Source organism: Camelus ferus, chromosome 11 (assembly GCF_009834535.1).
Source record: "Camelus ferus isolate YT-003-E chromosome 11, BCGSAC_Cfer_1.0, whole genome shotgun sequence".
Lineage (NCBI taxonomy): Eukaryota > Metazoa > Chordata > Mammalia > Artiodactyla > Camelidae > Camelus > Camelus ferus.
Window position 1 is genome coordinate 23123105 of NC_045706.1, and position 17122 is coordinate 23140226.

General features: G+C 49.0%; 1 protein-coding gene across 3 annotated transcripts in view; it reads left to right on the forward strand.

The window, feature by feature from the left end:
• Positions 1–17122, forward strand: part of SH3PXD2A (SH3 and PX domains 2A) — a 230898-nt gene that overhangs the window by 51248 nt on the left and 162528 nt on the right. Inside the window, exon 1 of one of the 3 annotated variants that reach the window (XM_032491006.1) lies at positions 7085–7310. The exons of the other annotated variants lie outside the window; for them this stretch is intronic. Within the exon in view, the coding sequence (XP_032346897.1) occupies positions 7278–7310 (33 nt within the window). The 5' untranslated portion in view covers positions 7085–7277. Of the gene's footprint in view, positions 1–7084; positions 7311–17122 lie in introns of those variants that run through there. 3 annotated transcript variants of the gene reach the window in all.

Consider the following 17122-nt stretch of genomic DNA (forward strand, 5'->3'; position numbering starts at 1 on the left):
ACAAATGGCACTGCTAATTGCCTCCTTGGTCATTGGTAGCTCTCAGAACTCAGCTTGGAGCTTAGGCACTGGTTGCTTGCTCTGTCGCTCTGTAACTCCAGGCAGATTCCTTGACTTCTTGATTTTCTCATCTGTAGAGTGAGGATTCCATTGGTACCCACCCAGTAGGGTTGTTGTGAGGATTAAACGATTGAATTTATGTTTTTCCCAACACATGGTTATCTAGTGACTTACTCAGTGCTAACAGATGACAAGGATGCCAGGCTGCCTGGTCGAAGGGTCTGGAGGCTTAGTACCTCCTACCATGGTGTTGCTTTCTTATTTCTCTCCCTTGGCTTCACTCTACTGAGGAGCTAGTCTGTCCCAGGCCTGTGCCTGAGTGTTCAGAGTCCCACAGGCTCTCTGGAGCTTGCCACTGGGGCAGGATGGAGTAAGTTGGGAGCAGGTTGTGGCCCACAAAAGGCTGCTCTCAGAATCCTTTTGCTCCTCCCATTTTTGGCTGAGCCCCACCTTGGAACCCTGGAAGTTCTGGGCTGACTAAGCCAGCCTTGGGGAAGTGCTTAACTGCCTTTACCAACTTGTGCTTCTGGGCCTTCTGGGGACCATGTACTGTGTTTAGTATGAGTCTGTCCTAAATATTGCAGGAGATATGCTAAAAAGTTATTCAGTGTTTATCTGAAATTCAAATTTTATCTTTGTCCTATATTTTTACTTGCTAAATCTGGCAGCCTTAATTTGGCTGTGCGTGGTAAGGGTGGCAGGATAAAGATGAAGAAGCCAGACTGGCTTGGTGTGAGAAAGAGCTGGCCTTTGCCGAGGCCCCCACCACATCTGTGCTTTCGCAGGGCCCAAGCGGCACAGGCTGACAGACACTCAGTTGAGAAGGACAAGGTCCCTTCCTTCTAGGAGTCTGTATCTGGTGGGGAAAATAGACTTTTAAGCAATTAAGTCCACTGTAGATGACACTAGATTGAAGTACAAGCAACATGCTGTGAGATGAAGAGGAAGGAAAGAATATTCTTCTTGGGAGGGGGAAGCTAAGAAGGTACCCATATGGTTTTGATTGGTTTCAGCAGCTTAGAGTGATGTAGCCACCCACCCCCACTCCAGTTTGGGAGGATATAGTTGCTTTTTGAGACTTAATAGTTATCAGAGTAAAGTATGCCCTTAACTTATTTCTTGCTTTGTTCGTTCATTTATGCCTGCTGCTCTGCCTCCTTCTCTCCATCTGTCCATCCATCTGTCCATCCATCCATCCATCTATCCATCCATCCTCGATCTATCCAATCTTAAGTGCCGGCCTTCTATGTCCCAGGCAGGATGCCAGGCTCTGGGTGGGGATTTAGGAGCAAGAGCAGATCTGGTTACTGCTTTTATGGAACTTATGGCTTAGTGAGGGAAGACAGATTTTAGTTTAAAAATATATACATGTATTATTTTACACTATTTAAAATCCTACAAAGAAAAGTGCCATAGACATATTATAGGGAAACCTTACACTCTGGTATTGGAGCAGGCTTCCCTGAAGGGGTAAATTTATCTGACAGATCAATGAGTTATTTTATTTTATTTTGGGGATCAGGGTTTCTTTTGTGCATCTCTCCAGACAAGCATGAATGTACATATACAATTCTAATAATCTTCTTGGTCATTCACATCCCCTTGAAATCCTTCCAAGGGCACTAAGGAAAAATTCTCTGTCCCAAACCTTCTTCTCCCTCCATATCTTCTGCCTTGAGCCTTCAGACCCAGTGGTTCTGCCTCTTCCTCACACAAGGGCTGCTCACAGAACCCAGCCCTCTTCTCGCCCACTGAGAAGCACCAGGGGTGGAGCCTTTAGACCCGTGCCAGCCAGTGCAGTAGCCTCTAGCCACGTATGGCTAGTTAAATTTAAATTTAAATTAATTTTAAAACTTCAAGGCTAATTTTTAAAAATTAAATTGTTTTTCATTTATTTTTAAAAAGGAAATGAAGTTTAGTTTCTCGGTCATACTTTTACATTACAAATTCCCAATAGCCACAGTGGCTAATAGCTACATATTGAGCATATTCAGAGCATTTCAATCATCACAGAAAGTTCTATTGGCCTGTGCTGCCCTAGACCATCTGGGACACACAACAGGCCTGATCTGGCTTTAGGCCCTGCATGCTCTGCCACCTCCCAGCCCCTCCCTAGTTGTCCTCTAACATCTTCTAGGGCCCCTGTGGGAGGAGGGAGACTATGTTCCACTGTGATTTGCGCCATCCATAGAGCAGTTCCGAGTCAACAGCTATTCCAAACGCCTCTTCTGGAAACCAGGTCAGTTACTAGAGAGGGCTTCTAAGGGCATTTCAGATGCCAAGTTGGGAACAGGGAGAGAAGAGGCTCTTGGTCTCCAAGTGGAAATTGCTTTCTTCTAAAAATAATCCACCACTCAGTCCTATCTGACCAGGAAAGGGACCTGTCCCAGAGGGAGCTGGCAGGGTCAAGGCCTGAGGTTGAGGCCCATTTGGTTATAAAGAGCTTGGATTTCTTGGAGGTGCAAGAAGAAGGAGGGAAGGGAAGAAGGAGGAGGGAGAAGGGGCACAGATGCTCTTAAGTTGCCTTCTCATGGGCGCTGGACCACATTTCCAGCCTCTATAAATTTCCTTGCACAGCTCCTTCACTGTTAAGTATCCCCTGAAGGCCTGGCCCCACTGAGGAAGGACCGGAAGGCTCTCTGAAGCTCCAGCTCCATCGAAGGTTGTTTCACAATCTGACCTACAAGGTGCTGGGATGCAGTAATTGCTCTGCAAACATTAGCTCCACAGTGCTGCTGGCCCTTTAGTCTGAACTCCGGCCAGTGAATGCACAGGGTCAATATTTGATCAGTGCTGGGAGAGGCCCCCACGCTAGAGCTAAGAAGGTTGTTCAAGCTTGCTCATTTGCTCTAAAGGACTTAACCTGTTTTGAAGAGCTTTTATCTCTCTTCCTTATTCATCTCTCCAGCCTCTCCACCCACTCACCCACCCAGGTCGCACTCACTTTGCAGATCTCAAATAGCCAGGCTAATGATGGGTGAACAAAACTATAATCCCCGAATCGTTAATAACTGGCCTTAGGAGGGATGTGGATGTGGGTGTGTTATGATGTTAGGTATGGAGAATTGTAGGATCACTGCATTTTTATAATTAAAAGAGTTATGCTCCCAGACCCTCACTTTGCAGGTAAACATCTCATTTTTCTATTCATTAAACTTACAAGGGCTTTAGTTTGGTTTGATGTCCAGGGCATGCCTCAGCTCAGGTCACACGGGGGTGATCCTGATGTGTGCCAGAGATTAACCTGAGAATAGAGAGTGTTCTGGGGGAGGTGTCTCTACTGCAGGCTCTGTCTTTTAATCATGGAGGCAAGCTCTGTGTTGTTTGAGATCACTGATCCTAGACTAAAGCCTGGGGGAGGTAACTTGTCAAGTTCTAAGAAGTTTTGTACTAAGGATTCTGGGGAGTTCCGGCGCCTGGTGTGGCATTTCTAGCTCCAGCAGTGTGACAAGCTAAGGGTCATTGTGACTGCTTACATGCCCTGGACAGACAAGAATGGTGGCCCTAACCAAGATCGGTCCCCAGTCCCAGGAAGCCTCCAATTGTTTGCCATGGTGACAATGGGGAACACAGAGGATTACTAAGTAAGTTGTCTTCTCGCACCACTTTGTGCATCAGTCAAAACAGTGAGATTGGTCTCAATTTTGTGGATGGAGCGCTAAGAAGTGTTAATGGGTGGCCAATGCAAGTTCCCAAACAAGAGTGTGATAGCAATTATGCAAAAACAACAAGATATCTCTTTTGTAAGTATACATACAGCATAAAGACATAAATATTTTTAGAAGGTCCGGAAGGATACACTCCAAATTAGTAATAGAGTTACCTCTGGAAGACAGTTGGGGACATTGATGGGAGAAGCAGCTTGGTCAGAGGGGAACCTTAGCCTTATTTGTAATATTTTACTTTTTTAAAAAAGGAGAATGTATTCATGTATTATTTGCAACATTAATATATAATAATTTAAGAGATACCTGTTTGAGGAGATGGGAAAAGTGGAGTCTAAAATAAACTATGTCTCTCCTGGTCATTACAGTACAATGGGACAGAAAGCACACAGGTTAAAAAAAATAGACATTAAGGACATATCTAACAAGAGAAAGAAAATGAAAATAATTATTAAAATCACATTACCTCATTTCCTGAGCTGTCACTCTAGATCATATCTATGGGCTGTAACTGGTTAGAACCCATCACAGCAAACCCCAGGGACTTGTCCAAATTATCTTGTCAAACTGGAATCTTGTATTCAGATATCGCTTACAACACATGAACTGTGTACTGGGGCAAGTAGCACGGGGGTGGCGTTCTTGTGTCGTGATGAACCACACCAGGAGTTCCGTGGTTATAGAGTGCAGTGGTGAAGGGCAGTACTCCAAGGCCAGGACAGTTGGATTCCAAGACCAGCCCGAGCACTTACTAACTTTTGGGGAGTTCTTTAACCTCTCTGTATCTCGGTTTTCTCATCTGTATAATGGGGATAATAAAAATACCTGCCTCAGGGGGTGATAGTAAGAATGGAATGAGACAATTCATGTCGAGAAAGCCCTGAGAAGTGACTGGTGTGGAATCCCTAGGCAGGGAAGCTGAGACCTCACCAGTTAGATCCTTGGAAGCGCAATTCCAAGAGGAAATAGCAGGACACCCCCACTCTAGCTGGAGAGCTTCTTCCTGTGTCCCATTTATACAGAGTTCACTTTCACCACGTAGCTCAGTCTGCCGCTAGACAGGAGAGGCAGGTGGTGGTGGTAAGGGCTTCCTAGATAAACTCTTTCACCTCCAAATTGTGATTACCAACCCCAAGGCTGTTAGGAAAATACTGCTTTTGGGGGGTGGGGGGAGTGGGTGGAGATAATTAGGTTTGTTTGTTCATTTATTTGTTTAAATGGAGGTACTGGGGATTGAACCCAGGACCTCGTGCATGCTAAACATGCACTCTACCACTGAGCTGTACCCTCCTCTCCAAACACTGCTTTTTAGAAAATAATTATTGGTTGACAGTTTTTCCTTGCTCTTGGAAAGAGACATCTTTCAGATTCCTGATGGAACACAGGGATTCTAGGGGAGGCCTACGGGGATTCCAGGAGCTCCTGAGAATTCTATGGCTGGCTTCCCCTCCTCCGGGGGCTGGTCCGGCTTTAGCCGCTCCCTTTCATCTGACGCCTGTGGCCAGACAGTGAACTCCAGCTTCCTCTCTGTCTCCACTGATTTCCCCTCTGGAAGGTTCTGCCTAGTGCTGGGGTGAGGGTGGGGCAGGCCTGTGGATGTCCATTCTCCAGGGAATGGGGGCAGGGAAGGCCTGGGGAAATAGTACCTCCAGGCTGGCTCAGGATGGAAAGGTTGTTAACCACTGGGTGGGAAATCATGGGTCACTTGGTGCCCAACTAGAGTGCACTTGATGGTGGCTTTATTTTTTTCCGCTCTAACCAATGGAGTTTGCACAGTTTGTGTAGTGACTCCTTCTTGTGCAGTTTCCCCAGCCCTGTGTGTTTAGGAATGACCTTGTACGCAGGGAGCCTCGCAGGTCCAGAATAGAGGGAGAGAGGTGACCATGGGCAGCATACATGGGGGAGGGCCTCTGCACATCTGTGCCATGTGCTCACTGTGGCCAGGCCTGCTGTCAGCCACCCCCATCCCCACCCCACCTCAGGTAGAGCCTAAGATTGCAAAGAGAGGAGAGGAGCTTTTCCGACAGTCTGAAGCAGCCCAGAGCTGTGGGATCCTCACCACGCTGTAGGTGGCACTTGAGAAATTAATCTCTTCCTATACAGATGAATAGTTGGTCTGTGAGCATCTGTTTTGGTACCTGCATGCATTTGGCAAATTGATCTTCTTGGCAAATGGTCTGTTGGTGATCCTGGCTCATCTCCCAGGGAGCTCCTCAGGGACATAGGCTGTGTCCAGTGAGACCCTCGCTTGTGACCACCAGGAAGTCAGGGATCACCTCTGCCTTTTTCTCCTGGTTTATCCTCTCCCTGGGGGCAAGGTGGGATTGTCACATAGTGGGGAAGCCCCTTTGTAGACAAAATTGTACGAAAAGCTGGAATGCCCTCTGGGTGGTAAACCTTGGGACTATTCATTGGCTCTAAGCTTCTGGGTGAAGTCTGGTGAGTGTGGGCACTAGGGGGCTGAGGGGGCTGCCTGCTCCCACAGTGACGGTCCTGCAGGGCTGATGAGAATGTTTCTTTCAGGGAGAGGAATCAGCTGTGTGCAAATATTGCAATATGGGAGGTACGTGCTTGCCAACCAGCATTAATCAGATCTGCTGGAGAACCAGGGTGAAATTGTAGTTTTGCAACCGGAAGGCCCTTTGAGCTCATCTCCCAGGATGATTTGATCTGGCAGTCAGGCTGCCACCTTCTGGTCTCACGCCCACAACAGGCATCACTAGTGGATCCTGGCTCTTTCCCATCCTGTGCCCCTGGCTGGCATTGTTCATCCAGCATGAGCCCCAGACATGGCCTCAGAGTCTTTCTAAAACAAAAAACAAACAAACAAATATCTTGAGGAAGATACTACCTATCAACTGGCAGTATCACCTGGAGATGAAACTTACTGGCCACCCTCTGATGGAGTTCTTTTCCTTTATTTAACAGATGAGGGCATGAGACCCTAAAAGGGGAAGTGACTTGCCCAAATCACAGGGCCAGCAAGTGACAGCAGGACTAGAACTCAGGCACTCCAGCTTGTAGTTCATTCTCACCTGGAATTCTAGCCTCCCCTCCGGAAGTCCTCTTTCTGGTTTTGCCTGAGGAGGGCAGGAAGCTCCTGTTGCATCACCAAGAGAGCTCCTGGGGGGAGGGGCAGTTATTCACTCCCCCCCGGAGAGATGTCGGTGCAAAGAGTAGAAAGCCTTCTCTCCAGGTCTTAGAACCCGGAGCTCAGCCCAAGTGTCCTGCCTACCACCGCCCACTTCTCCCCTGGGATAACAAACCCCAGCTTTGCCAGAGGTAGCATCTGAGTCACGCCACACCACCTGCTTGACGAGCTGCACACCTGGTTTTCCTGGATTGAGGGTGTCATGTCGGGGTGTGTTTGGATGTTACGTCAGGGAGGCCCTACTTCCGTCACCTCCTCCTCCTCTGGTCCCAAAGCCCCAAGATCCGACCTAGGAAACTCAGCTCTGCCCACACTGGGCCCCCATCGACTCGCTTTGGATAACCAGCAGGAGAGCTGGCTGGAGAGTGGATAGGGGCACAGTGTCCCCTCCAAACTGGAGAATGAAGGGAAGGAAGATCTATGAGGGTGGCCAGGTGAGTGGTGTGAGTGTGTGTGTGTGTATGTGTGTGTGTTTACTCTGTGAAACCCTTCCCTCAGGAGGGATTTTCAAGTTAATCCTGACACCTTTGGAGGAGTGCTGGCTATATTCCTGGCACCAGACTTGGTCTTGGGGACCCCGAGGGGAAAGGTCAGGTTGTCCTGGGCAGAAAAGCCAGACTGACAGCCTTGGCCTAAGCTGGAGCTGCCAGCTGGTGGGAGAATCAGGGCAGGGCAGAAGGCACAGAATGGGGGTAACCCAGGGTGTAGACCACTGCCATCAGGCCTGCTGCTGTGGGCACCCCAGCTGGCTTGTTGAGGGAGCTCCCAGATTTGGGACCTTCTTAGCACCCTTGCACCACTGCCCCTCTGCCCTCCACGCCACCCCCCCCGCCCCCCCACCCCGTCGATGGTAACATTTGGTTTTGTTTTTTACTCTTGTGGACCTGGCACAGCCAGGGTGAACTGAGGGAGCCTGAGTTGTGGGCTTGTTTGAGGGAAGACAGTTTATTCTTCCCTCAAGAGGCAGACTGACACTAGCTGGGTGATGCAGAGATGTCAGCTGCAGTGATTTCCCTCACCAGATCCCCGCCATCCTGGCTGGACCTCAGCTCCATGTGATTTTAAGGGTTGCAGTTCCAGCATCTCAGGGACGTTCCTCAGACCAAGCCATTGTAGGAGTTGTTGGAGAATTGGAATTCTTTCCTTTATGTCCAAAATTTAGCTACAGCCAAGGAAAAAAGATTTTAGATTCCTCAGAGACCTCCACAGTTGGGTGCCGTCAGGCTCTCCAAAAGAGCTTGTGGGATTCCTGGTGCCACCTTCCCAGCTTTCCAAGTGGAGCAGTTTGGCTCAATGATGGGGAGCTCAGGCTTTGTTGTCAGGTGGACTTACAGGAGCGTGCGCCTTGGCCCCATCTAACCTCCGAGAGACTCAGCCTTTCTCATCTGCTAAATGGCTCTAATTGCAGAAGCTGCCTCATAGAGTCCTTGTAGGATTTGCAGGAGATAAAGCACAGGAAACATTTCCCACTGAGCCTGGAGCAGTTGAGGAGCATTATTAAGATGATCACTTCCCCACGGACGCTGTGTCCATCCAGCCTAGACTAGGGGAACATTTTCGCAGCCACGAAAGGGTCTTAGCACCCCTAAGCTGCAGTAAATGAATGCTCCAGGGCTGGCCAGGAGACAGCCCCAAATGCCAGCCAGGGTTTGGCTCCGTCTGCTAATTAGGGAGCGTTTATCTGGTGCCCAGCAGAACAAAGTGGCCAGTTCAGCCACGCTGGATGGCTGAGCTCAGTGCTGGCTGTGGGGCAGGGGAGGAGGCTAGGAATGGGGCGGGCGCGGGGGCGTCCCTGGGGCTAAATGGACCGCATTCAGATATACCTTTAAAAACCACCCAAACAGGAAGCGTGAGGCTGGTGTACAGGCTGGAGCTGCGATGCTTGCAGAGAGGGTGGTGCTGGTGCATGACAAGCAGCCATTCTTCCCGCTGGGACAGTGCCGGGCTGGTCTCCCGAGGGTATCTCTGGTGAAGGCCGGCCTGTCTGGCTCCCCAAGGAGATGGGGTTGTTTTTATCCCGAGATTCCCAGGGCTCCAGCCCTCATCTTGGAAACTTGTGAGGAGGAATCCCCAGGGGGAGGGTGGAGAGGAAGCCCTCTATGTGTGCCCCCCAGGTGCTGGGCCCTACCTTCTCCCTCCATCCTACAGTGCAGCTGGGCGGGGACAAAGACAGGAGAGAATGGCCAAGAACTCTACCACGTGTAGGAGGACTCAAAGCTGTGAGATTCTCTCCATCATATTACCTGTTTTTTATGTGCAGTTAGGACACTGGGCTAGTTGGAACACCTAGGTTTCTTGGCTGTGTAGTTGGGAACCAAGGTGTGGGAGGGTGGGGCTGCAGAAGCCATTTCTCTGCAGATGAGGGGTCAGGATTCAGACTGGCAGTCTGGCTCTGGAATCCACACACTTAACCCTTCTGTCTGTTGTCACTTGTAGCTTTGATGTGGCCCCTACCTGGGCCAGAGCACTGGCGAGCAGGCTTGGGAGACTCTGGCACGTCGGGGGGTTGGGAGGGGCTTTCTCTCCCTTGCCAGGAAAGCTTCCGCTGCAGAGCAGGTGGGGCTGGGCTGGCTGCTGGAGGTGGGTGCCGCCCTGACCCCTGCCCAGGCTGGGGAAGGTTTGGGCCGGGCAGAGAGAGAAATTGTCAGTTTCTGTGCATGTGTTCATTTCCTGTTCTCTGCCCTTGAATCTTGGATTCTCCCTATGGTGTTCTCTCTCTGCCTCTCTCTTTCCCTAGATTCTCTGTTATCTCTGTCTCTCCCAGGGTCTCTGAGTCTGGATGTGGCTCTGTGGCTCTTTTGTCCCTGTGGCCTTTCCCCAGGCTCCTTTCTGGAGGCATTTTCTCTGGCTCTAGTATGTCTTTATCAGTCTCTCGGTCTCTCTTGTCTGTGTCTTTCCCCGGGATGCTGCACATCCCAAGCAGGAGTTTGGGAGAAGGGGAGGGGAGGGCCTGATGCAGGCTGCATCGTGGTTGACAGACTATGATGAAGTCTGCACCCCTGAAGGCAAAAGCTCATGGTGGGGAGTGGGGCTGCTCCCCCTTCTCAGGGGACTGTGGGGCCTTGTAATTAACCTTTTTCCTGACAGTGGCTCATATATAGACATTCCTTTTGGAATCTGGTGATACCTTGGCATCCTGGTGGGGAGGCTGCCCTGCCTCCAGAGGGCACCTGTGATGGCTAGCCAATGGTTCCTCCTCCTCCCAGAAGACATGTGACTACAGTCTCCCCTCCCCAGGCCTGGCAGTGCTCTCAGCCCTCACCCAGGCTTCTCCAGAGAGTCAGGCTCAGGGTTCCTGAGGGTAGGGCTGGGGACATGGAGGACAGGAACCTAAGGCTGGCTCTTCCCTTTCTCTGGCTGGACAAAGGGTCTCATCTGTCTGTTCCAACACCTAATCCCTTTCTGCTCTGTGCTAGCTGTTCCTCCGGGGCCACACCTGCCCTGCTGCTGCTGCCGCTAGAAATAGCTGAGCAGTGGGCATTTGCCCAGAAAAGGGAGTGGCCCTTGTAGAGTCAGGCTAGCCCCCAAAATACCCCATCAGCTGTCAGAGATCTGGGTCAGGTAGGGCACCAGGAATAGGCTCAGGGCAGGGCTCTGCTCTTCCCTGGGCATCTTTTCTTAGCCAGGGCCAGTTCTCTGTTCCCAGTCTCTGTCAACTAGAGGGTGGGTGCAGGGTGAGCACCTGACCATGTTTGTTGAGCACCTGCTATGGGCAAGTCACCGGGTCCAGGGCGAGGCTGAGGGGGTGGAGACAGATGGACTGTGAGCTGACCGCAGGCTGACCCTTCGAGACGTTTCCATTTATAAGTAACATGTATGCTTGCACCTCAGCGTGTTCCAAACCCGGCTCCTATCTAGTCCACTCCCCCCTCCTTCCCCTCCTCCTGCCTTCCGTCTCCCAGTCACAGCACCATCTCTCAATCCTTCAGATCCCTCCTCTCTGCCCCTGGCCCCTCGGTCAACCCTCCTGATTACTAACTTGCATCTACAGCCTTCTTACCAGGTGCTCCAGTCTGGCCCCTTCCAGCTGCTTCTCTGTATGTGTATGTGTACACACACACACACACACACACACACACACACACACACATACTGCAACTTCTTTATCCAGTCATCTGTTGATATACATCATTTAGGTTGTTTCCATGTCTTGACTGTTGTAAATAGTGTTGCTATGAAAATTGGGGTGTATGTTATCTTTTTGAATTAGAGTTCCCTCTGGATATATGCCCAGGAGTGGGACTGCTGGATCATATGGTAAGTCTATTTTTAGTTTCCTTAAAAGGAAACTCCATATTGTTTTCCATAGTGGCTGCACCAGACTACATTCCTACCAACAATATGTGTGTGTGTGTGTATGCAGTGGGGGGCGGCTCCCTTTTCTCCACACGGTCTCCAGTATTTATTGTTTGTGGAGTTTTTAATGATGGCCGTTCTGACTGGGGTAAGCTGATACCTCACTGTAGTTTTGATTTGTATTTCTCTGATAGTTAGCGATACTGAGCATTTTTTCATGTGCCTGTTGGCCATTTGTATGTCTTACTGGAGAAATGTTTGTTTAGGTCTTCTGCCCATTTTTGGATTGGGTTGTTTGGGGTTTTTTTGTTATTTAGTTGTATGAGCTCTACTGTTTATTTTTAATTATGAAATTTTTTTATACTATAGAAAATAATATAATGCATCAGTGGACCTACTGATTTAACAAATGATCACATGTTGCCACATTTGCTTCACATACTTTCTTTTTAATTGAGATGTAATTGACATCAGGTACTTTTTTTTAAATAAATAAAATGGTGTCAATAGAAGTAGGTGTCTGATAAACACTAGATTTCCTTCCTCCTGCCTCGGGTTTTATGGAGAAGGTGGAACTGGACATGAGTCCAGGAGAAGGGCTGGATTTGAGTGGACTCAGGAGGCTTCCAGGCAGGGAGATTGGCGTGTGTAAACGTGGAGGCAGGACTGCCCAGCACGCGCCAAGGTCAAGGGGATCCCTGCTTCTGTGGAGGATGGAGCCTGGCAGGGAGGCACACAGGTGCCAGCAATCCTCAAGCAGCCAAGCCCTTTCTCTGGTGCCCTTCCTCCTCCTCCTGCAGCTCGTCCTAGGTGGGCAGCTGCTGGGTTTATGAGGTCGCCGAGAGGAAGCCACCACCTGGGTCAGCAGCAGCGCTGCCACCTGGACCAGCAGCCTGCAGCTGGGCGCCAGGGTGGGTTCTGCTGGGAGCGTTTCCTCTTGCATTTCCAGGTTCCCTGGCAGGAGCCAGGTTCTCCCCCCAGGAAGGAAAGCCTCGTTAAAGGAGTTGCCACAGAGCCTGGGGAGGGCGAGGCTGGCCTGGGTGGCTTGCCTCACTGCATGAGCTGCTTTACTAGGTTCCTCTGGCAACTCTGCCTGAGTTTTAGTTTTTGCTTCAAGGATTCTTCTCTTTTTCCATCTGGGCTCCACCTTGCCCTCCTCTTCCGCAGATTGTGAAGAGACATAGGAAGCCCTTGGCCTAAGGGGCTATTCTAGAAAGGAGAAATTGTGAGAAAAGCCTCCTGTGGGCTAAAAGGCTGACCTCAGTGACCAGGAAGGGAGCCGTCAAGGCAGCGATGCAGCATCAGGCCACAGCAGGGCACTTGGGCTGCCCAGGTCCGCTGTGGAGCACCTGAGGTGCCAAAGGGATTCAAACCCAACTGGGACCACTCTAAACCTGGCCAGTCATGTGCTGTGTCCACCCAAAACCAAGTCTGTGCACCCTCAAAATGCAGCCCAGCTCCACCCTTTCCCTGCGTCTGCTCTGCCCCAGCCCTGCTCCATCCCCATCACCTCCCGCCTGGGCAGCCCAGCCGGCCTCCTCAGGGATCTCCCATTCGCACTCTTGTCTGCCTACCAGCCAGTCATCCTTCTAAAACATAAATCAGATCGTAGCCCCCCCCCCCCCCCGTTTGTAACCCTTCTGAAAGACTTCCTTTCTTTTGGGAATGAACTCCCAAATCCTTACGCTGCCCTCAGGCCCCAGGTAGGGGCCCCCGCCTGCCCTTCCAGACCTGTCTCCTTCCCTGGCTCTCAGCTCGATGATCACCCTGCTTGATCCTGGGACACCAAGTGCAGTGCTGCTTTGGGGCCTTTGCCATTGCTCTCCCCTCGGCCTGGAACGCCCTCCGCCAGGTCTTCAAGCAGCTGCCTCCTTCTGGGCACTCTGACCTCACATGGCACCTCCCAGAGAGGCCTTCCTTGACCACTTACTTCCTCAGAGAGCCCCCAGCTCTGTCACATGGTCACATTCTGTTCTCTTCAGGACACTTAACACTATCTGTCATTGTCTCATTGAACTATTTGTCTGTTGTTTACACACCCTTGCTGGAATGGGAGCTTTAGGAGAGCAAAATCTTGCTTGTTCCTTAACTTCGGTTTTCCCAGTGCCTAGAACAGTGCCTGGCACATAGCAGGTGCTCAGGAAATTGTTGTCGAAGGAATGGATGGATGCACGGCGAGCTGGCACTGAGTGTAGGGAACAGGGTGAGAACGGCCTACAGCCTGCTTCTCCACACCAGAGACAAGACTTCACTGCTGCGTAGCTCCCATCCCCACTCCTGGGTGCCCATCTTTGCTTATAGGCTGGACTTGCTATTGGGAACACTTGTTAAAGATACGTTGAAATAAAAAGGAACCTTCAGCTTCAAAAATCTTATAGAACAAGGTGCATCTAGAAAACAAGAATACAATGCTAAGAAAAATATGCAAATACTAAAGAGTTCTGAGAAATTTAAAATGTCATTGCAAAATAAGAAATTCAGTAGAGGATCTGGGGAGAAAAAATAAAGAAATCTTTTAAAGATAAAAAATACAACTTGGAAGAAAAGTCAAAGCACAGAAGATCAACTCAGAAGGTTCAATATTTGTCAAACAGGAGTTCCTAAATAAGAGAACAGAGAATATAACAGAGAGGGAGAGAAATTAATGAAAGCACATTTTCTAATAATGAAAATAATTCATCTTTGGATTGAAAATTCTTATAAATACTTCTGGTAGATTATTTCCAAAGATGGCCACAGCAACATCTCCTAGACCACATGACTTTTGTGATAAGACTAATTTCATTAAAAATAGACTCAATTTCCTCTATTCTTAATCTTGTGCTTATCCTGAATCAAAATGTCCAACAAGAATATATTCAAGAGGAAGGTATTCGTATTGTAAGAAATCTATGATTAAATAGTTGTTATCTTTGTAAAAAAGATAAAATCATGTTCTAATGAAAGAGAGGATGAGAATGAAGATTAATAAAGTACCTCTTTCTCTCCCTCTTTCTCTTCTTGGTTTTAGTAACATTTTCTTTGGAATAGCCCAAATTTAGTGACATAAGAAAACATATTTTCTAGGGGAAAATTTAATTTTCCATTTTGGACTCTTCCTATATTGTTTTGAAATTTTGTTACCAAGTGCATATGTTACTTACACAAAATATTTTTGTATATTGTTGTAAAATGTTTATAAACATTGCTATAGAAGATTTTTGTCTTAGGAAAAAATATACTATTTTTTAATTTTAAAGAAGTCTTATGCATGAAATAAAGAATATCTTTGGTTTATGAGGTGGGGAAAGGGGTTAGCTAGAATCCTTACGGCAAAGTGAGGGCTTTCAAATTTTACTGTGCACACAAACTACTTAGCATCTTGTTGAAATGCAGATTCCGATTCAGCAGTCTGCGTGGGGCTTGAGATTTTGCATTTCCACCCAGTTCTCCGATGATGGTATGGTTAGTCTTAGGATCATACCTTGAGTAGTGAGGGCATGGAGGATTGGAAAGGTACATTTGGAGTCCTTCTTCTTCATTCCTTTCTCTTTTATTTTATTTTTATGGGGAGGTAATTAAGTTTACTTATTTATTTTTAACAGAAATTCTGGGGATTGAACCCAGGACCCTGTGCATGCTAAGCAGGCACTCTACCTCTCAGCTATAGCCTCCTCCATCCCTTTCTTTTTCTTCCTTCTGTCCAAGTGAGATCCCTCTCCATTTGGCCAAAGCCCCTTGTGAGCAGGTGGGACTTTGGCCTGGCGAACCTGGGCTCTGTGTGAGGACCACTGTCCTTGCACTTCTCAGAAGTGGCCAAGGGTGGTGTGGGCTGCCTCAGAGAGATGGTATGTTCCTGTGAGCTTGAATGGTCATGTGTCTGGGGTGTTAATGCCTGTGTGGGGAGGAGGAGGCTCCTCTCAGCAATTCAACTTTGTGCCTCTGTGTGCTTTCTACAAACCTGTGGAACCAGGATCTCAAGTTGGGGCTCATTCACCTATGACTTTTACAGGTCATCTAGCAGGTCCTCAATCCCCACCCTTCTCAGTCCTTCCTGGGGAATGCTTGGCATTCTAAATACTGCACATGTAGAGGGGAGGGTATAGCTCAGTGGCAGAGTGCATCCTACCATGCATGAGGTCCTGGGTTCAATCCCCAGCACCTCCATTACAAATAAATGAATAAATTTAAAAAATTTTATTACCTCCCCCCCAAAACAAACAAGCAAACAGTTAAATACTGTACATGTGATTTGGTGGATAGGGCAAGGGGAGAAGGGGTAATGGCTTGGCTTCAGGAATAGTTCAATCATGTAGGAATGTAATGCCTGACTTGATTGGACCTGAGGGCAGATGGTTTCTGCATTTTATATTAAGTCTTCCTTCTTACAGTTTGGTTTAACAGACCTTGAATGAGAGCTCCTTTGCATTAGTCAGGACAAATTCAAGTTAACTGCTGTGTAACAAACTCTTGGTGACTCAGTACAGTAGAGTTTTATTTCCTGCTCATGTCATAGACCAAAACAAGTTACTAGAGGGCTCTGCTCCAGATAATCACTCAGGGAACCCAGATTCTTCTGTCTGGTGACTCCATCCCCTACGGATCTCTGTATCTACTCAGCAAGGAAGGGAAGAGAGAGTGTGAAAGATTACATGGAGATTTTATGGATTGCCTGGAGGAGGCACACATCACCCCCGCTCATATTCCATTGGTCAAAGTTCAGTCACATGACTGTATCTCACAGCAAGGGAGGCTGGGAAATGTAGTCTAGTTGTGTGCCCAGCCATGTGTCAGACACTATGATGGACAATGGGCATATTGAGGCACAGATGTTGCTTACAAGAACCTCACAGGCTTTTGAAAGGAGGCAGATATATAAACAAATAATTACGATATAGTAGTAAGTGTGGTTCAAGAAGTATGACCAAACCACAGAAGCAAGGTAGAGAAGGGAATAAATGAGGAATAAAGCTGTGCAGGGGCCTCAAAGGTGGTGACAGCAGGAGATCGCCTAGGGTGGGGCATTCCAGGTGAGAGGAGCAGAAGGTGCAAAGGCACAGAGCTGTGGAACAGCATGTTGTGTCCAGGGAGGGGCAGGTGGGGAGACGTGTGGTAGTAGCAGGATATGCTACCAAAGAGGTCAGTCTGGGCGAGGTCATGAATGGACTCGTGTCCCATGGGAGGCAGAACTAACAAAGGGCTCCAAGCCCAGATGAAACCATAAGAGGGGAGCAGATGGCAGCAGCAGTGTCAGAGATGGTGCGTACTTAGCGCTCTCCTCACCAGAACCTTCAAAGAGGCTTCAGGTGTGTTTTGGTGTTGTGCTGTGGAGTGTCTGACAGGGGAGGATGTGGGAGGGTAGACAGGTGACCTACCGTGTCACCTAGTGCGGCAGTGCTCCTGGCAGGAACTCCCTGGGACTGCGTGGCTTTTTCCAGATCCATTAAACAGCATGGGTCTCACTGGCGGCTTCTAGCAGCTCCAGGGTCACTCCCAGGCAGGCGAGAGGCGAGCTCTTGGGAAGCGAAGGTTCCATGTGGATAGGGCCAGGACACATGGGAGTGCCGGACTCTGCCTGGTGACCCCAACCTTGCACAAGACTTGGCGAGGAGGGATAAGGATGGGGCCCAGACGTACCCTTGCTCGTTTGCAATGGAGTTAAAAATGGGGAAACGAGACGCATGCAGAAGGGGAAGGAGGAAGGCAAGGATGTTGGATTGTCGATTGGAAGTGTCCCACTTGGCTTCTTTCTGAGCATGTTAAGGCAGCATCGGGGGAGCAGCTCTGGAATCTCACTGCCTGATCAGCAGTCTGGGCCCAGGACCACCAAGGGTCTGTCTTGGCCTCATGTCCGCCAAGAGCATGCTGTCTTTGTCCCAAACTTTGGCCTGACTTTGATCCCGTGGTGGCTAAGGCATGTTGGGGACACCAGTTCTGGGCCATTAGGAGGGATGATCAGGATGAGAAGATG